The sequence below is a fragment of the Mixophyes fleayi genome, chromosome 7, assembly GCF_038048845.1.
Source record: "Mixophyes fleayi isolate aMixFle1 chromosome 7, aMixFle1.hap1, whole genome shotgun sequence".
Classification (NCBI taxonomy): Eukaryota; Metazoa; Chordata; class Amphibia; order Anura; family Limnodynastidae; genus Mixophyes; species Mixophyes fleayi.
The window spans coordinates 36,573,310-36,595,825 of NC_134408.1; the positions used below are offsets into that span (position 1 = coordinate 36,573,310).

The 22,516-nt window shown below is 38.6% G+C and overlaps 2 protein-coding genes across 2 annotated transcripts in view; both read left to right on the plus strand.

Annotated features, from left to right (window-relative positions):
- Positions 1-12,563, plus strand: part of BAIAP2L1 (BAR/IMD domain containing adaptor protein 2 like 1) — an 88,765-nt gene extending 76,202 nt beyond the window's left edge. The window contains exons 13-14 of the mRNA XM_075179656.1: positions 2,415-2,455; positions 11,176-12,563. Coding sequence (XP_075035757.1) covers positions 2,415-2,455; positions 11,176-11,251 — 117 coding nt within the window. The 3' untranslated portion in view covers positions 11,252-12,563. The remainder of the gene's footprint in view (positions 1-2,414; positions 2,456-11,175) is intronic.
- RSPH10B (radial spoke head 10 homolog B) overlaps positions 1-22,516 on the plus strand; it is an 804,204-nt gene that overhangs the window by 615,492 nt on the left and 166,196 nt on the right. The window lies entirely within an intron of this gene.

Sequence of the window (22,516 nt, forward strand, 5' to 3'; positions counted from 1 at the left end):
AAAATCTCATTACAGGTTTGCCATACAAAAAAATAATAACATGCACGTCAGTGATGATCTGTGTGACTTTGTATGCACTTAATATTCTGCAATAGAAATACAGTGGTGTGTACAAAATATCTAACCCCCTGGGAATCTTCAAGGCTCAAGCTAGAATACAAACACTGATTCAGTCGTTATGTGTCTCACACAAAATGTATCGCAATTCACATGAATACAATTTGCATCATTACTTTCAGCCAGATGAGTCTGACCAGTGCGGCACCTCGCAGTTCAAGTGTTCACATACAAGTACCGTAGGGGGGTGAAGACTTTAGTTACCCTTTCTGCTGCATTTACAAAGCATAAACTATGTGCATACGCACCTCACAATTTGCAGCAGCACAGCAGGGATCAATGCACTTTTACATCCAACGACAAAGACAGGGAGCGCAAATGATGTTGACAGACATACACACAAATGTTTACACTCTTTTGCAGTGATAGTTTGTCAGTATATATCTCCAAGGTTGCATTCCTCACTTTCCCTGGTGTCTTACCCTACTCCTTGGTAATCTCGTGGGTCCGGAGGTGAAGGAACCAGGTGAATCCTCCTGGGATACTGTCCACACATGTCCCCTGTTTGTTGCGGTGAGCGCTGTGTAAGACTCCCTCTGACGGCGGTTCCTGTCACTACAGTAAGCTGGATGGGTTAAAATTTCGTCCGATATGGACTTTCTCAAGATCTTAAGAAAGTCCATATCGGACGAAACGCGTTGATCAGTCTGCATTTTGACCCATCCAGCTTGCTGTAGTGACAGGAACCGCCGTCAGAGGGAGTCTTACACAGCGCTCACCGCAACAAACAGGGGACATGTGTGGACAGTATCCCAGGAGGATTCACCTGGTTCCTTCACCTCCGGACCCACGAGATTACCAAGGAGTAGGGTAAGACACCAGGGAAAGTGAGGAATGCAACCTTGGAGATATATACTGACAAACTATCACTGCAAAAGAGTGTAAACATTTGTGTGTATGTCTGTCAACATCATTTGCGCTCCCTGTCTTTGTCGATTTTATACCTTTTAATATAGGAGCTGCATTACTTCAATATAGAGAGCGCTAACTTGTTTATTTCTACTTTTACATCCAACGCCAAAGGGCCCATTTTGACTGCAGATAGGGACGATTTTCTGTTGCTATAATTTACCAATAAAAATTCACAGCTGAACCACACTGCTGCCTCTGCCATACTGGCCCAGCGTGGTAAGAGTTAATGTTCTGCTTCGCCGGGGCCTGAACCAGTAACCACACGTGTGACCAGTGGTGTTTAGTTCCACTAATTACACAAAAAATAAAAGCAAATTTAAAAATTTACAATTGAAAAAAATGCTTGTTTTAACAAATAAGGCATATTTTTTTTTTATTGATTTTATTTTGCTATTGCCATCTTGAGATCCTTGCTTACCAGCCTTTCCCATGCAGTGCATGAGGAAGCCTTCGTCGGGAAGGCTGGGTGAATCTTGATGTATAGGCCAAAAGCCCCATCTCTGCCTATAATAGACCCGTAAATCCACCCCATTGTATCATTCTCTGACACTGGGACATGTTTGTCTTCCAGGGATCATAGCTGTGTATTGCAGGTGATTGTATAAGAGAAACATTGCAGCACAGATGTCATGGAATGCAGCTCTTCAGTGTACTTTGACTCCATAGATAAGAGAGGTTGTCGATCACCATGACCATTCGCTATAACCATTTAATCATATTGCATAGAGAACATAACTTCTCTGCGTGTGTGTTTGTGGGGGAGCTGCTGTGCTGCAATTAGGGAAATGTAAAGAGATCGTGTGTGTGTGTGTATATCTCTCTCTGTCTCTCTCCCTGCCTCTGTCATATATATATATATATATATATGTATATGTCCAGGCTGTCATGAAAGTAGTATAACACTGGCTTACAATTACCATACAATAAGGTATTTTTTGCATATTAAGAAGTGTTTCAGTGTAATGTCCTTTTTATGTTAAGCTCTTGCTGCAATATCATATTGATATATATTTTATGCAGGTAATATTTTGTAGAGAATGGATATTTCTGCTGTTAGTGTGTATTAAAACTAAGTCTGTTATACTAATAATGTACTCAGACTAATAATATGCTCAAACTCAATTGATAACAAATGTATGTGGCACATTACTGACATCTAGTGGTCACTTTCCTTTATTCCTAGTGGAAATACAGTAGCTTTTACTATAAATGGCCTTGCATTGTAGGTCATTGATAAACTAATATATTTGTATGAACTGCAGTAATTCCTGTTATATAAGTGTCCATCTAGAGACTAAAAATGTAGGTAATTAATTCAGCAGCAGAAAAAGACTTTTTTAGGTGTTTGTAACCTTTTCTATTTTTTATTTTTTTTTCATTTTCAGAAACCAACACCAAACGGGGTTATGAAGCATCCATTTCTAAAGTACGTCATTAAATTTCACACCTCCATTATTTTGTCTCATTTAATCTTTCATATTTTTTCCCTTAAACTGTACATTAAACTTGCAGATGTGCTAAAATCTTGCATACGAGTAACAATACAAATAATTAACCAAGGACCCTTCTGTTAGAAAAAGAATAGGTGACCAGAAAGAGCTAAGAAAAAGACCTAACGTACAAATGAAGCTCCCACAAGAGGGAATTCTTTACTCTGCATGGACTGTTGGATACACTCCATCAGAGAGTGTTTCTAACCTATGGTAAAATGTAGCTGGTGAGTGCAATTTGCATGACCTCGGCATACATTGGCATAAAATGTCAGGACAAATGGACTAATCCCTTATTACTACTTTTGATACTCTCATCAAGTACTTAGTGATTTTGCCTTAAGCTCTGTCTATCCAGTCCTGTGGGAGACGTGTAGAGCTGAAAGTAAAAAGAAAACTTATTGTAGAAATTCTGCATAAAACATACAGGGACTGAGGCATTGAGGAGAGCAGAGCAAAAAAAAATAATGAGTAACTTTGCAGCTTTGCAAAACCATGTCGCATTGGAGGGGAAGGTAAAATTAAAATGTGGGGACGGATTTATAGTTTGGATAGGACATGTCCTAGATCAACTTTAAGTATTTAACTTATCTGGAAAATAATAAATTGATTTGCACCCCTTGCATTGTAACATGGTTGGTCCAGGAGCAAACTTACTCCTGTTTCTGCTTTACTTTCTTTAATGACTCGGGCTCACAGAGTAATGCATAATGTAAATTGAGGCCTGACTTCAGTCAGCGAATAGGAACGGCCTCACTGGAGACCACAGGCTTGCGCTGGACTCCGATTAAGAATGTTCATGTCATTTCTTGTGAAGTGTATTTTTTACATATATAGCTAAGGAATAGCCAAATTATACTTTTCATAGGATTCTCTGCAAAAAAAAAAAACATTGAGTAATAAATTTGGCACAATAACTGCATATTCCATAAAAATTCTGGGGTCCATCACTTTCAGTGCAGTCATTATGGAGAATAGAAAGGGATAAATTAAGCAGTGACAGCCACTGGGGAAATGTTTACACTCTTAGGGCAGGACTTGTTATACAGGTGTTTCTGGGCTGTTTATCAGTTCCTTGGCGGATAGCTGCCTCACAGTTCTGTCCTCGGCATTTAAAAGGTGTGATTACACAGACTGCTCTCACAGTGGCACGTAGCGGGTAATGCTGATCTGCGGAAGCCTGTGGAATCCTTGATAGAAGCTACTGTGTTTTGTTTAGGGATGTGCACCGGCGACTTTTGAGGTCTCGTGTTTTGTGTTTTGGATCCGGATTTTCGTTATTTTTGAGGTTCGGATTTGTCTCGCAAAACACTTGACGAAAGGTCTCGGTTCGGATTTAAGGTATTGGATTCGGATTTTTTTTGAAAAAAACATAAAAAGTTTAAAAATCAAGTTTTTGGGCTTATTTTCACTCCTAGGCTATTATTAACCTCAATAACATTCAATAACAAGCATTTCCACTAATTTACAGTGTATTCTGAACACCTCACAATATAGTTATTAGTCCAAAACGTTGCAACAAGGTATCTTTCTGGACTGCGTAGAGGAGTGGGTCACCACAATATATATAATAAGAAAACCACCAACTTGTATGAATCGCACCAATAAATGTACCTGGACTGCGTAGAGGAGTGGGTCACCACAATATATATTAAAAACCCTGAACTTTTATGATTCGCACCAATAAATGTATCTGGACTGCGTAGAGGAGTGGGTCACCACAATATATATAATAAGAAAACCATCAACTTGTATGATTCGCACCAATAAATGTACCTGGACTGCGTAGAGGAGTGGGTCACCACAATATATATTAAAAACCCTGAACTTTTATGAATCGCACCAATAAATGTACCTGGACTGCGTAGAGGAGTGGGTCACCACAATATATTAAAAACCCTGAACTTTTATGAATCGCACCAATAAATGTACCTGGACTGCGTAGAGGAGTGGGTCACCACAATATATATAATAAGAAAACCATCAACTTGTTTGATTCGCACCAATAAATGTACCTGGACTGCGTAGAGGAGTGGGTCACCACAATATATTAAAAACCCTGAACTTTTATGAATCGCACCAATAAATGTACCTGGACTGCGTAGAGGAGTGGGTCACCACAATATATTAAAAACCCTGAACTTTTATGAATCGCACCAATAAATGTACCTGGACTGCGTAGAGGAGTGGGTCACCACAATATATATAATAAGAAAACCATCAACTTGTTTGATTCGCACCAATAAATGTACCTGGACTGCGTAGAGGAGTGGGTCACCACAATATATTAAAAACCCTGAACTTTTATGAATCGCACCAATAAATGTACCTGGACTGCGTAGAGGAGTGGGTCACCACAATATCTTAAAAACCCTGAACTTTTATGAATCGCACCAATAAATGTACCTGGACTGCGTAGAGGAGTGGGTCACCACAATATATATAATAAGAAAACCATCAACTTGTTTGATTCGCACCAATAAATGTACCTGGACTGCGTAGAGGAGTGGGTCACCACAATATATTAAAAACCCTGAACTTTTATGAATCGCACCAATAAATGTACCTGGACTGCGTAGAGGAGTGGGCACTGGGCACCACAATAAAATATATAAAAAACCTTCAACAGGTCTGCATTACACTACACATACGGCTGCTCCTCCATCCTCTCCATCATATACATGTTGGAGTTTTAGCGTGTGACAACCTCTTGTTTTTGATAATGTCAGTGCATTTTGAATATTTTTCAATTTGCCCCACACCACTGAATGTACTTTATCTATGATACGCATCTATCTATCTTGACTGCGTAGTGTGGTGGCCCCGGTACACAATTTGGTACCGAGGCCACAATATAATTAAAAAACCCTCCACGTGTCAGAATTCCACCAAACAAGTATCTGGACTGCGTAGTGGGGTGGCCCCGGTACCCAACTTGATACCGGGGCCACAATAAAATAAATACACCCTCCACGTGTCAGAATTCCACCAAACAAGTATCTGGACTGCGTAGTGGGGTGGCCCCGGTACCCAACTTGATACCGGGGCCACAATAAAATAAATACACTCTCCACGTGTCAGAATTCCACCAAACAAGTATCTGGACTGCGTAGTGGGGTGGCCCCGGTACCCAACTTGATACCGGGGCCACAATAAAATAAATACACCCTCCACGTGTCAGAATTCCACCAAACAAGTATCTGGACTGCGTAGTGGGGTGGCCCCGGTACCCAACTTGATACCGGGGCCACAATAAAATAAATACACCCTCCACGTGTCAGAATTCCACCAAACAAGTATCTGGACTGCGTAGTGGGGTGGCCCCGGTACCCAACTTGATACCGGGGCCACAATACCTCCTCCAAACATGCTACAGACAATTCGTCATTGAGATCCCATTAAGTATGTTAAAGACAGACAGGGTCCAAGTGTTATTAGTTGACTTTGTAAAGAAAAAAACTGTCCCTGTTGCACATAGTCGTGCAATGAAGACTTACTTTTTCATTTAAAGGCACGATCTTTCAAGTGTAGTGTTTGTAAGTCTAAGTCATATTATACTTTTGGTAAAATTGGTTTTTTTTGTTCCTCTTTATGTTAATTAATTAGTAATAGAATTAAAGTAGGAAATAGAATTAAATAGAATTAAAGTAGGAAATAGAGTGGTATAGAGTTGTAGTGTGGTATAGATAGAGTGGTCCACACAATATAATAATAAAACCCTCAACTGGTCTGAATTCCACCAAACAAGTATCTTGACTGCGTAGTGTGGTGGCCCCGGTACACAATTTGGTACCGAGGCCACAATATAATTAAAAAACCCTCCACGTGTCGGAATTCCACCAAACAAGTATCTGGACTGCATAGTGGGGTGGCCCCGGTACCCAATTTGATACCGGGGCCACAATACCTCCTCAAAACATGCTCCAGACAATTCGTCATTGACAGACCCCAGACAGACAGGGTCGTAGTGTTATTGTTTGACTTTGTAAACCCAAAAAAATGTCCCTGTTGCACTTGCACATAGTCGTGCAATGAAGACTGACTTTTTCATTTAAAGGCACGATCTTTCAAGTGTAGTGTTTGTAAGTCTAAGTCATATTATACTTTTGGTAAAATTGGTTTTTTTTGTTCCTCTTTATGGTAATTAATTAGTAATAGAATTAAAGTAGGAAATAGAATTAAATAGAATTAAAGTAGGAAATAGAGTGGTATAGAGTTGTAGTGTGGTATAGATAGAGTGGTCCACACAATATAATAATAAAACCCTCAACTGGTCTGAATTCCACCAAACAAGTATCTTGACTGCGTAGTGTGGTGGCCCCGGTACACAATTTGGTACCGAGGCCACAATATAATTTAAAAACCCTCCACGTGTCGGAATTCCACCAAACAAGTATCTGGACTGCATAGTGGGGTGGCCCCGGTACCCAATTTGATACCGGGGCCACATTACCTCCTCCAATTTCCAAGTGTAGTGTTTATAACATCTTAACACTACACTAATTCTAGCACGTCAAAACCTCTTGTTTTAAATAATGACAGGGCATTTAACTTTTGATTTAATTTATTGAATTTGTTGGCATTTTCTTTTACTTTTTGAACATGGCAAACGACTGTTGAATGGTCACATAATGCCAAAAAAAAAGGTGCAAGATGGAATTGTCCTTGGGCCCTCCCACCTACCCTTATGTTGTTGAAATAGGACATGCACACTTTAACAAACCAATCATTTCAGCGACAGGGCCTACCAAACAACTGTGGCTGAAATGATTGGTTTGTTTGGGCCCCCACACCAATAAAACAATTCATCTCTCCCTGTACAAACTAAACAGGCTCTACTGAGGAAAGATGTCGTCCTTATCCTCAACCTCTGATTCCTCTCCCCCTACAGTGTGTACTTCCTCCTCCTCACACATTATCAATTCGTCCCCGCTGGACTCCACAACCACAGTCCCTCTGTACTGTCTGGAGGGCAGTGCTGTACTTCATTGAGGAATTGATTATTCATTTTTATAAACATCATTTTTTCAACGTTGTGAGGAAGCAACCTCCTTCGCCGCTCACTGACCAGGTTCCCCGCTGCACTAAAAACTCTTTCCGAGTACACACTGGAGGGGGGACAACTCAGTTAAAAAATAGAGCCAGTTTGTACAGGGGCTTCCAAACTGCCTTTTGGAGTTCTACCACGTCACTACCTCTAGTTAATTTAGATTGCAAGGCTTGTAAATATAAATACTTTGAAGATAAAAAAAAGCAGGCTGCACAGACTGTGGAGCTAGAAAGTGAAATTAAATGGACCACGTTACTTTGGTGGCTATCTATGCCCCCCCCCCCCGCCCTACACTTGTAGTTGAATATAAATAAAGCAGCCTGCATAGACTGTAGAACTAGCAATTCAAATATACAAAGAAATGGACAAAGGCAGTTTGGTATCTGTCTGCATCAGATCCCCTCTCCACTAGGAGTAAAACAGAAAACTTTTCAGCCGTTATATAATCTAGAATATAAATAGAAATTGAGAAATGCAATTTGGTATCTGTCTGCATCATAATCATCAACATCCTCCTCAGCGCCAGCTACATCAATATCCTCCTCCCAGTGCACAACATTCACACCTTCATTAGCTAAATCTGTAACTGGACTGTGGGTGATCCTTCCAGCATATGCAGAGGGCGTGCTGCAAATGCTGGATGGAGTCACCTCTTCCCGTACAGTGATGGGAAGGTCAGGGTTCACAACCAACAACACCCTTGGACTCGCCTTGGGGATTTGTGATGTCATCTGTTTAGAAGGCAGAGTTCTTTGCTGTTTTGTTGTTGTTGCTGACAGCATAACTCTCTTAAATTTTTTGTAGGGGGGGGGAGGAGGGCTTTGATCCTTGGGTGAAGTTGGACCACTAGTCATGAACACGGGACAGGGCCTAAGCCGTTCCTTGCCACTACTTGTCGTAATTGGCATATTGCCAACTTTACGTTTCTCCTCAGATGATTTTAAGTTTCTTTTTTTGCTGTTTTTTGAGAACTTGGGCTTTTTGGATTTTACATGCCCTGTACTAGGAGATTGGGCATCGTGCTTGCCAGACGACGTTGATGGCATTTCATCGTCTATGTCATGACTAGTGGCAGCAGCTTCAGCATTAGGAGGAAGTGGGTCTTGATCTTTCCCTACTTTATCCTCCAAATTTTTGCTCTCCATTATATGTAGCACAAGATACTGCAGAATGTGTGAACTTGGTAATATTGCAGTACCAATGGACTTATAATGCTGGATTGGTTTTGCAAATTTGGTTATAATTATTATATATATTTTTTTTTTTTTAATTTTTTATTTTTTTTTACTTTTTTTTTATTTTTTACAAACTTGGGAATAATGGGGAAATAACTATGCCCTTAGAAGCACAGAGCACAGGACACAGCACCACTGGACTGAACAGGACACGGCACAGGACCCAGCAGCACTACGGAACTCAGCAGGACAGAGCACAGGACACAGCACCACTGGACTGATACTGCAGAATGTGTAAACTTTGTAATATTGCAGTACCACTGGACTTTTACTGCTGAATGTGTGAACTTGGTAATATTGCAGTACCAATGGGCTTATACTGCAGGATTGGTTGTGAAAATTTTGTGGTAATTAAAAAATATTAAAGTAGTTTTTGGTATTTTATAAAAAAAACTTTTTTTTATTTTTTTAAACACAGGGGAATATTGGGGAAATAACTATGCCCTTAGAAGCACAGAGCACAGGACACAGCACCACTGGACTGAACAGGACACAGCACAGGACCCAGCAGCACCACTGACCTCAGAAGGACAGAGCACAGCACACAGCACCACTGGACTGATACTGCAGAACACAGCACAGCACAGCACAGCACAGCACTAAACAGCACAGCACTAAACAGCACAGCACTAAACAGCACAGAACTAAACAGCACAGAACTAAACAGCACAGAACTAAACAGCACAGAACTAAACAGCACAGAGGACCACCTAACACACCCTCCCTCTACCCTGATCAATGCCCGAGTGAAGATGGCGGCGACTAGCGGGGAATTTATAGGATCCGAGTATCGCGAGATCCGACAACGGGATTATGAGTCAGAGCCTCAGTTTCACTTTTGAATTTGGCGCCAATACCCGGATCTGTCTCGGATCCGACTCGGATCCGCAACGTTCGGGTGGGCTCGGATTTCAGAAATCCGAGCGCGCTCATCCCTAGTTTTGTTGTCAGCATAGCTCTTTAGAAAGGTCATTATGTAGTCTCTAAAATACTCCCGAAAACATAATGTTCAACCTCTTTAGGACTGACGGCTTTCACATTTTGCTATCCTTCGATTCCAATCGGCAGAATTATTATTTTTTCTCGTCCAAGTCCATGCATGTGAATTTTCATTTTTTACGTAGGACAAATAGAGCTTTCTTTTTGTAGAACAAATATGTAGATTGTCCTGTCACTATGTAGAGGCAGATGATCTCAAATAGGAAGTATACTTTTCCCAGATTTTCCCATAGCTAGTTTTACATCCGTGCAACAACCCCGGATGTTCACCCTAACATGTTATCATCTATACATGTCTTACCGCCCCTGTACACCGGATGGCGTACTTGTGGGCGCAGATTCTTACTTTGTACAGGAACCTAAATGTAAATAGCTGATGTATTTTGAGAAGGTTTTAGTGCATCACACTTAAAAAATATGCATGAGTGTCACACAGTGTGAAAGACACAGTTAATATATAATGGTGATAGGATTAGGGATTGAAATAAAATATTACCTTTGAAAACTTATTATTAACACGTTTGTGTTTTTAACTATTTAGATAGACCCTATGGTGAGGGAAATGTCTGATATTTCTCCCGGCAAATTGACACTATTTGATTCAGTATTCGTGTCAGGGGAGATCCCATCAGGACCTCCCATACATTGCTATTGGGGCCACAAAAACACAGGAACTTCCTGGTGATGTCAGCAGGATTGTATTTTTCTCTACAGTAGAAATGGCAGGTCTTTTGCTGCCTATAGCAGTGTGGGATCTTTCTGTGTGTTTGTTTCTTTTAGGATAACCCCACCCTTTCAAGCACCTGCTATGAGCCTATAAATTGATTGAACAACTTCCACTTCTGTAGATGTCAGCAGGTTACCCAGAATTCCCCAGCCACGTCCCACTCACTCATTCAGCACACCTCACTCACTTTAAACATGACTTGCTGGAGATCGAAGGAGCAGAAACTGAATCAATCCATGCCTGCCCCTTCAGGAGACCCATGACCTGTCAGTACTAGTCCAGTCTAGTGTTACCAGCCTGTCGGGTTTGAGACAGAACATCTAGCCCAAACGTGACCATGGGAAATTTGTGAGCTGATTAAACGTAGCGCAAAAGGAAAAATTTAAACTGTATATTTACAATGTTTCAAAATGTATTGTTGACATTATTGAAATCAACATTATATGTTATACCTATCTATAATACATAATGGTATATAATGTATGTTTTACAGAACAATGTAACCATACTGATAGCATTAATGTCTATGCCAACACTTACATGGCTACACATTGTTATGTTCGGTACATATTATTAATCATATTAAACATTCAGTAAATGCGGTTGCCACTTTCACCCACAATATTTTCTGTGTTTCTGTTACAGTGGAGAAAATCCGTTTGTTACCGTCAAGCTTCGACCAACCGTAACAAATGACCGATCTGCGCCAGTCATACGATGAGCGGAGCCTGTTAATTTAATTATTCATTTTAATTATTTTATGTATCTACAGTTGTTGTGTAAAGTAATTTTTTCATTCCCCCTTCCCCCTTTTCCACGCACACACATTTTTGTTGTGATTTTTGGAATGATTTTGGCTCTAACATCAAGACAAAAAGAATGATGTCTACGTTTTAGGAAATAAGAAGCACGAGTTCAATTGATAAACGATGTTTCCTGTAACATTCCGTAACCTTTCCGAGCAGGAATATGCCGTTATTGATAAGCTTGTGTGAAAACATATCATTTGGCACAGGCCTAAGTAGACAAATGTGTTATTCCTCATTGGCTGCTTGAAAACTCACTTCTTTTTATTTATCATTATAAATCATAATATTATTGTAGAAGACTTGTCTTGGATATCCGTTGGTCTGTTAGCTGAGGGAATATCACTAAAAAAAAAAGACTGCTTCAACAAATCTGATGCTGTTGGAGCTTGACTAATTTAGCAGAGGATGACTTAATTCTAACAAAACCTGACCCATGATAATTGTTGTCTTCTTCCTGAGAACAATGATGGTCCAAGGAGCAGGATTTGAGCTCATCAGAGAAGGATATGGAATGTTTGTGTGCATGTGTATATATTGTCCCATGGTTTGGATCCGATTAGGATTGAGAGAAAGCAGAGAAGAATCTCTTGGAATACACAGAGCTGTCAAACAGTGATGATTTATGGTATTGGAGCCCATTACTGGTTTCTACTGATGTGGAGCCACCAATGCTTGATTTGTCTTAGAGTTTTTTGGGAGTCCACTGATGTGAAGCCACCAAATGGCCAATGATTTATTTTGTCTGGAGTAATTCAGCTATAGTTTATATAGCTCACACACTCATTTGAGCCAATCGGAATAATTTATCCTTTAACATACAAATAAAAAGACCACAAAAATATATAATATGTTTGAATACATCTCTCACTATTTGGTAAGTGTGATTTCTCATCTGATCCTCTAGTAGTCTCCTTATTTAAAAAAACAAAAAAAAAAAAACAATATTCTTAGCAGCAAGCAAAATGTTATTTGTAAACATTTTCTTTATGCTTTTATATCATTATCTCTCAGTGTTTAATGCTTCCAAGTGTCAGAGAATGAGCAGTTTGGTTAAGTTATTTTGATTGTTATGTTACTTAAAAGTGAAATGCCTTTATATAAAATATATATATATGTATATGCCTAAAACTGTCGCTTCAGATAAAGAATACATATTTCTTTGGATGAAATCAGAAAACACCAGGTTGTAAAATCTTTAGGAAAAATAAATATTCTCGTACAAAAGTGTGTTTTGTCTGTGTTAACAATCGGAAATATTTTATAACAAATAGTTGGTGGAAGATGACTCGTTAATAGATACGGTTAAACAGTCTGCATGCCTTGTCACTTCCAGCCTTCATGGTAATCACTGGGCACCCAACATTGTCTATTTCCTGAAGTTCCTTTAAATAATACAAACATCAGACAAAGATCCATTTAGGCTTGGGGACCATGGACAGATCCACAGTAAACTTGTATGGGGAGGCCACAGTCTGGCTCAGGTGGGCAGCCCAATAATAGAGGTCTGAGTAGCCTCTAACACCACATTTAGTAGGTTTCTTTAGGATTACGAGTTTGTCCCTGGGAGACTTACCATTCTACACAAACTTTGCTAGGCATTTCTGAATGGAGGAAAGATCAAATAGTGGATCCCTGGTGGGTAGAATCTGAAAGTACTAGAGGAGATTGGAGAGGATATTCATCTTGGTGGCAATGACCCTGCCCAGCCACAAATTATATAAGGGGCGCATAGCTCTGATTTTGAATTTAGCAAAAAGACCCGGGTAATTCTCCTGGTATAAGGACTCATAGGAGTTGATAATATATATGCCAAGGTATTTTGTGTTATTTTTTGCCATCTAAAGTTGAGTTGGGAACTAGGTACCGCATTCATCCAGAATTATGAACATGCTGAGACATTGAGACATTATCGGCTGTTGGAGAGTCAAGGGAAAATCATCTACAAGGAGAGATAACTTGCTCTCAAGATCAACTGTCCGCACACTCAGGGTAGGCGCGGATGGTTTCCGCAAGGGGCTCTATGACCAGGACAAACATTAGAGGGGAGAGGAGGCAGCCTTGTTGTGTTCCATCACTGATGCAGATTGTATCAGGAGAACCAAACTTTGATGCCTATGAGAAAGCTTCCGGAGATGTCAAAATGTATGAAAGTTTGGGACATAAAATGCCAAGATATTCTGTTGAATACCTTCCCTGCATCTAAAGAAAAAAAAATGGCTGGGGTTGTCCTGTTATTGAGGATGTGGATCAGATCAATGGCTTTCCTTCTTTTATCCCTTGACTGATGGCCTGGGACAAATCCTACCTGATCTTAGTTTTAGCAGATAATATGACATCATTATTGAGTAAGGAAGTTGTAAGGTAACTAGCATAATTATAGATATCTTTGTCCTCTTTGTGAACCACTGAGATCCTAGCTTCTAGTGATTCCTTAGACCAGTGTGCAAGCGGGGGATCTAGATCTTAGCAATTTTTTTGCAGTAAACAGCTGTAAAACCACCAGGCCACGGGGCCGTTCGCAATTTCTGGGACTTCACAACCTATTCAATTTTCTTAGGGGTGATCTCAGCCCCCAGTTGAGTCGCAGCTCAGGAAGATAATTTATGGAGATTAGAAACTTGGGTAGAAAACCGCACTAGGGAAAATAACATAAGCACTTGTTATGATAATTACTTATTAACCCGAAGAGAAACTCTGATCAGGGGGGTGCACCCAACACTGTTGCATTTAAGTATAAAGAAGGAGGAGAGAAAGAAAAGACAGTGTGGTTTGAGGCACTCCGTAGGTGCTTGATTAAAATTTAACTTTTATTAGGTATGATTAAAATGGAAAGTAGATGAGCGAAATAATAAAAATATTGTGAACTGTGGTTTAAAATTGCAAAAATAGGGGGGGGGAATTTTTGCAAGGTCTCACCAGTATCCTAATATAAATACAGTAGTAAGCTGATATAGCACTAATAATTATATCTGTCAGATGTTAAATGTCAAATAATTCTGTTACCTGAGATTAAGAGGACACTGTGTATTGATAATAACGTGAGGATATTATGCTCCCTAGTTTACATAGTAATCTTGATATATAAAACATAAAACAACGTCAGGTACCATAAATCTGCAGTGTATCTCACAGTGAAATTTATAGTGACATAGCGGGATAAGTCTATTGAAAGACTCCCATAGGCTAGTACGCCAAGTTTGTATCAAGGAGAAACTCCTTGAACTCCTAACAATTGTGTATGATTTAACAATGCGGAATAAGTAAACTCCCGCAGGCTGAATAAGACAAATTATGTCATAGAGAGGCTCTCCCTGAATGCTATATAAGAAATCCCACTGATTTCCTAAAAGCCGCATAAGGCTCTGGTAAGCTTAGCAGAAGTAACAAATATTATAACCAGGAATCGCTGGGTTGTATGAAGGTTCCCTACCTAAATAAGGACTAGGGAGCGATACCTGGCAAAAATAATAAATTGTGTCCCAGAGAGACTCCCGCTGAGAGCTGTTTCAGAATCCCACTATTCACTTTAAACCGCATCAGGTTCTAATAAGCTTAGCGGAGGCATCAGAGATAACAGATATTATGACCAGGAATCGCGGGATTATGTGAAATTCCCTACCTAAATAAATAACTGGGGGGCGATTCCTGACAGAGTTAGTAAAGGACTGGTGAGACAAAACGCCGACGCGCGTTTCGCTCCGTGGCTTTTTCAAGACGCAATGATTCAAAGATTTGACAGCTCTTAAATAGTCATGCAGGTAGGTGTGGTCAAGACAGGCAAAGCCAATCATGAGGGTTTGTCATGCTGGGTGTGTATATTATTGCTTAGATCCCCTCGTGACTTTGATTGACAGTTAGGTTTGCCTATCACAGTTAGTATTAGTTTAAAGCCTTTCACTCCATTGGTGCAAATAAACTGTAGGGAGTTATCGGTGTCAAGGATAATCTTTTCAATAGTACAATCGTGAACTATTACTCACAATCCGTATAATTTAGCGGCGATATTCACCTGGAGTTTTACCATACTATATATCCCTGCCAGTTTTAATAATATATCCCTATGTGTTGTATAAACAGGTAAGTTATCACCTCCAATGTTAATGAAATATAGCTTGTAAAATATATAAAGCAAATCATCAGTATAAAGTCTATGTACTTTAGCTATACTGAGCACCATTAGAAGCCAAGTAATTAATATCTGGTAAGTATACTAACAGTAGAGACTGATTATTAAAGTTATTAATGGCATAGATGTATGTAACTCTGAGAATATTTTATACACATCAATAGTGCATGTAAAATCATTATTATATAGTAAATTAGGGCAAATCAGACCATAAGACAAGCAATGGTCTTTTATGTGCAAAAAGTCTGACTCAATTAGTATAGTAAGTCAGGCAATGCTTTTCAGAAGAAACATAGTCAGATATCTACGCTACAAATGTACTTAGTTGCGATTATAAGAGGTATTGTCTCGTAAGCACTGAGGGATACCCCAAAGTAAAATTAATTAATATTAGACTCTGGGAGGAAAAAAAAAAAAATTGGTAAACCTGTTATAAAAAGATATACATAGATCTTAGATGAGTACATATTGAGTTAGAGATATATCATAAAAAAGATGCATAACTGTTATAGTCATTAAGTCCGTACGGGGCCATGCACCCCATTTGAAATATCATTTTGGTTTCCTTTCGGAGTAACTCTTTTTGTAGATCGCCACCTCTAATACCTAAATGAACCCTGACCATTGCGAATGCTTGTAAACCTTTAGGATTGCCATCATGCTGTAATAAAAAATGTTTAGCAACTGAGGTGAGTGTCTTGAGTTTTTCCTGATCTTTTTTGCTATTTCGTATATTGTTGACGTGCTCAAGAACTCTTTTTTTAAAAGGTCTGGTGGTCATGCCTACATATTTTAAGGAGCACGGGCATATAAGACAGTAGATGATACCAGAAGAGTTACAGTTTAAAAATTCCTGTATTTTCCACTCTTTGTCAAATTTATCTTTAAACACTTTAGTCTGTGTCATAAATTGACACGCCTTACAGGTTCCACATTTAAAAAAACCCTTCAAACCATTAGGATTGTATTTTTTGCTTTGGTTGAGGTGGCTGTGGACCAGTTTATCTTTGAGATTTGTTGCTCTACGCCAGCTAAAGGATAGATGATCATCAAGATTCGCTTTAAGATCTTGGTCAGTTAGCAAAATATGCCAGTGTTTTTGAAAGATATTTTGTAAATGACGCCATTCAGAACAGAAAGTGCCAATCATCCTAATCTTTGGGTTGGTCTTTTCAGGATCCCTCGTAGGATAAATTAATGAATCTCTATTTATGTTGTTAACCGATTTATTAGCTTTTTTTAGAATCCTATGACTATATCCTCGGTGTTTAAGCCTTGTCATCAATTCCGAAGTTCTTTGGGAGCACACTTGTTGATTAGAGCAGTTGCGCTTGGTCCGTAATAATTCGCCTTTTGGAATCCCATATAGGACTGGTGGGAAATGAGAACTTTCACAATGTAGTATAGTATTAGTGGCTGTTTTTTTACGGAAAATATCAGTTTCCAGAGTGCCCAATGCCGTTTTGCAGATGGTAAGATCAAGGAAATTAATTGAAAAATCATCAATTTCAGATGTTAGTTTAAGGTTTAATTTATTAGAGTTCAGTATAGAGGTAAACATATGGAATTGATCAATCTCACCGTCCCAAAGAATGAAAATATCGTCAATGTAGCGTAGCCACATGACAATTTTACTGGTAAACATATCATTGGACTCGGTGAAAACATACTCCTGCTCCCACCAACCTAAGAAAAGATTAGCATAGGTGGGGGCACAGGAAGTGCCCATCGCTGTGCCTCTGATTTGAAGGTAGAATCTCTCATTGAAGACAAAGTAATTCTTAGTAAGAATGAATTCTAAGAGTGTTAATATGAATTCATTAAATTCTGTATTGATATTCATATTGAGAAAATATCGTACTGCTCCTATACCTTGTTTATGATCAATATTTGTGTAGAGAGATTCTACATCATAGGAGGCAAGTTTGGTATTTGTGCTGATGGTAATATCTTGAATTTTCGAGAGTACGTCCAATGTGTCTCTCACATATGATTGTAGACCGATCACATATGGTCTTAGGTGTCGGTCTACAAACCTGCTAGCATTTTCCGTGAGACCCTGGACACCTGATATAATCGGACGTCCTGGGGGGTCAATTTCATTTTTGTGAATCTTTGGGAGGGCGTACATTGTTGGGATCGTTGGGTTTTTTACCATCAGGAAATCATGGTCAGATTTTTTAATAGTACCATTATTAAGTGCTGAATTAATAATGCGTTGGTATAGACTTAAGAAGTTGGCAGTTGGATTGAAAATGAGATGGTGGTAACAGAGTGTATTATTGAGCTGCCGTTGAATTTCACCTATATATTTTTCCAAAGGCCAAATGACAATATTGCCCCCCTTATCAGAGGGCTTGATCACCACGTCATTCCAAGTACATATTTCTTTGAAGGCTAGAGATTCCATGGCATTAAGATTTTTAGTAATTGTAAATCTGCCTTCATTTGATCTAAAAAACAAATCTAAATCTCTTGACACTAAGTCAGTATAGACTTTTACCTGTGGACAGATTTTTATGTCTGGGAAAAAGGTCGATTTTTTCTTTAAAGGGGCCAGATCATGTATACCGGTACTTATAGTAGAAATATTGTTGCTTAAATCAATTGATTGTAATTCCTCGAGTATATCGAGTGCTTGAAAATCTCACCTCAGTTGCTAAACATTTTTTATTACAGCATGATGGCAATCCTAAAGGTTTACAAGCATTCGCAATGGTCAGGGTTCATTTAGGTATTAGAGGTGGCGATCTACAAAAAGAGTTACTCCGAAAGGAAACCAAAATGATATTTCAAATGGGGTGCATGGCCCCGTACGGACTTAATGACTATAACAGTTATGCATCTTTTTTATGATATATCTCTAACTCAATATGTACTCATCTAAGATCTATGTATATCTTTTTATAACAGGTTTACCAATTTTTTTTTTTTTCCTCCCAGAGTCTAATATTAATTAATTTTACTTTGGGGTATCCCTCAGTGCTTACGAGACAATACCTCTTATAATCGCAACTAAGTACATTTGTAGCGTAGATATCTGACTATGTTTCTTCTGAAAAGCATTGCCTGACTTACTATACTAATTGAGTCAGACTTTTTGCACATAAAAGACCATTGCTTGTCTTATGGTCTGATTTGCCCTAATTTACTATATAATAATGATTTTACATGCACTATTGATGTGTATAAAATATTCTCAGAGTTACATACATCTATGCCATTAATAACTTTAATAATCAGTCTCTACTGTTAGTATACTTACCAGATATTAATTACTTGGCTTCTAATGGTGCTCAGTATAGCTAAAGTACATAGACTTTATACTGATGATTTGCTTTATATATTTTACAAGCTATATTTCATTAACATTGGAGGTGATAACTTACCTGTTTATACAACACATAGGGATATATTATTAAAACTGGCAGGGATATATAGTATGGTAAAACTCCAGGTGAATATCGCCGCTAAATTATACGGATTGTGAGTAATAGTTCACGATTGTACTATTGAAAAGATTATCCTTGACACCGATAACTCCCTACAGTTTATTTGCACCAATGGAGTGAAAGGCTTTAAACTAATACTAACTGTGATAGGCAAACCTAACTGTCAATCAAAGTCACGAGGGGATCTAAGCAATAATATACACACCCAGCATGACAAACCCTCATGATTGGCTTTGCCTGTCTTGACCACACCTACCTGCATGACTATTTAAGAGCTGTCAAATCTTTGAATCATTGCGTCTTGAAAAAGCCACGGAGCGAAACGCGCGTCGGCGTTTTGTCTCACCAGTCCTTTACTAACTCTGTCAGGAATCGCCCCCCAGTTATTTATTTAGGTAGGGAATTTCACATAATCCCGCGATTCCTGGTCATAATATCTGTTATCTCTGATGCCTCCGCTAAGCTTATTAGAACCTGATGCGGTTTAAAGTGAATAGTGGGATTCTGAAACAGCTCTCAGCGGGAGTCTCTCTGGGACACAATTTATTATTTTTGCCAGGTATCGCTCCCTAGTCCTTATTTAGGTAGGGAACCTTCATACAACCCAGCGATTCCTGGTTATAATATTTGTTACTTCTGCTAAGCTTACCAGAGCCTTATGCGGCTTTTAGGAAATCAGTGGGATTTCTTATATAGCATTCAGGGAGAGCCTCTCTATGACATAATTTGTCTTATTCAGCCTGCGGGAGTTTACTTATTCCGCATTGTTAAATCATACACAATTGTTAGGAGTTCAAGGAGTTTCTCCTTGATACAAACTTGGCGTACTAGCCTATGGGAGTCTTTCAATAGACTTATCCCGCTATGTCACTATAAATTTCACTGTGAGATACACTGCAGATTTATGGTACCTGACGTTGTTTTATGTTTTATATATCAAGATTACTATGTAAACTAGGGAGCATAATATCCTCACGTTATTATCAATACACAGTGTCCTCTTAATCTCAGGTAACAGAATTATTTGACATTTAACATCTGACAGATATAATTATTAGTGCTATATCAGCTTACTACTGTATTTATATTAGGATACTGGTGAGACCTTGCAAAAATTCCCCCCCCCCTATTTTTGCAATTTTAAACCACAGTTCACAATATTTTTATTATTTCGCTCATCTACTTTCCATTTTAATCATACCTAATAAAAGTTAAATTTTAATCAAGCACCTACGGAGTGCCTCAAACCACACTGTCTTTTCTTTCTCTCCTCCTTCTTTATACTTAAATGCAACAGTGTTGGGTGCACCCCCCTGATCAGAGTTTCTCTTCGGGTTAATAAGTAATTATCATAACAAGTGCTTATGTTATTTTCCCTAGTGCGGTTTTCTACCCAAGTTTCTGTACTTAATTTAGTGAATTCATTTTCACATTTTCTAATTACCGGCACAGGTGATATATTTAAATCATATATTGTTTCAGATAGTTGTCTATAAAATATATATTTTCAATCTTTTCAACTATCTGATATATTATTGATTAATTGGAAAGGTACTATTGATACACGTTTTTAATATGACTACTTTTAGCATTTGCCACGATTTAAATTCGTTTCAAGAAAAATTATTAGGCAAAAGTGATGTAAATTTTCTAGATCAAACCAATCCTGATCAAAATAAAGACTGGGCAGATTATCTATTAGAGCTGAAATCAATCATGTATAAACAAACTAAAACTCATTGGAATAGGATCATGTTTGAAAACTATTTAAAACACGGCATGGTACCTCGGGGGTTAAGACCCAAGATTTATCCAGCCTTTGATTTAGCTACCATAGAGTTGAAGAAGGAATGGGAAATTGCCCTTACTAAATGCTCTGAAAAACTGATAGATATTCTAGTCAGACATGATCAAATGATTTTGGATGGTTATAATAAAGAGATCCAAGCCCTAGGAGAAAAATTAAAGGACTATGATACTAATGAACAGTTTCAAAAAACATATGATAAGTTCAAAAAGGATTTGGATCTATTTGAAAAACAACTAATAGAGAAGAAAAGATCCAAATTCTCTAGGGACCAAAAAGATTATACCCTTAATCAAGTCTTCACATGGAATACTTATAGAACTAGGAAAGCTAACCCCTATTACTCCACGTCGGAAGTTGATTCATCAGAAAATGAAGCGACTACAAGCTCATTTTCAGATAGAGAATCCCGTGATAATTTTTTAGGAAGGGGCTCTTTAACCATGGAGTCAAACATAAAAAGATTCGACGTGGGGGTAGACAATCGAGGAAGGAGAAGAGGAAAACAAGAAGGGGCTGGCTATCGCAGGAGTCAAAGACGGCAGAGGACTCAGACTCGGAATTAAGGGTTATTAACCTTTCTCAGAGAAAACTAGGATCTCATCATATTAGCCTCTTGAGTAAAGGACTCTCTTTTTCACCGGTTCAAACAATGAACCGCTTCGAATGGGAAAAGGATTTAAATCTCCTCTCTAGAAAATTACTCCTAAAGAAATTTTACAGTAGTCATAAACCCATTATTGATACAGATTCTAAAGATTTGCAGCTTGCTCAACAACAACTAATAACATTAGAGACTAGGGAAGATTTTCAAGCACTCGATATACTCGAGGAATTACAATCAATTGATTTAAGCAACAATATTTCTACTATAAGTACCGGTATACATGATCTGGCCCCTTTAAAGAAAAAATCGACCTTTTTCCCAGACATAAAAATCTGTCCACAGGTAAAAGTCTATACTGACTTAGTGTCAAGAGATTTAGATTTGTTTTTTAGATCAAATGAAGGCAGATTTACAATTACTAAAAATCTTAATGCCATGGAATCTCTAGCCTTCAAAGAAATATGTACTTGGAATGACGTGGTGATCAAGCCCTCTGATAAGGGGGGCAATATTGTCATTTGGCCTTTGGAAAAATATATAGGTGAAATTCAACGGCAGCTCAATAATACACTCTGTTACCACCATCTCATTTTCAATCCAACTGCCAACTTCTTAAGTCTATACCAACGCATTATTAATTCAGCACTTAATAATGGTACTATTAAAAAATCTGACCATGATTTCCTGATGGTAAAAAACCCAACGATCCCAACAATGTACGCCCTCCCAAAGATTCACAAAAATGAAATTGACCCCCCAGGACGTCCGATTATATCAGGTGTCCAGGGTCTCACGGAAAATGCTAGCAGGTTTGTAGACCGACACCTAAGACCATATGTGATCGGTCTACAATCATATGTGAGAGACACATTGGACGTACTCTCGAAAATTCAAGATATTACCATCAGCACAAATACCAAACTTGCCTCCTATGATGTAGAATCTCTCTACACAAATATTGATCATAAACAAGGTATAGGAGCAGTACGATATTTTCTCAATATGAATATCAATACAGAATTTAATGAATTCATATTAACACTCTTAGAATTCATTCTTACTAAGAATTACTTTGTCTTCAATGAGAGATTCTACCTTCAAATCAGAGGCACAGCGATGGGCACTTCCTGTGCCCCCACCTATGCTAATCTTTTCTTAGGTTGGTGGGAGCAGGAGTATGTTTTC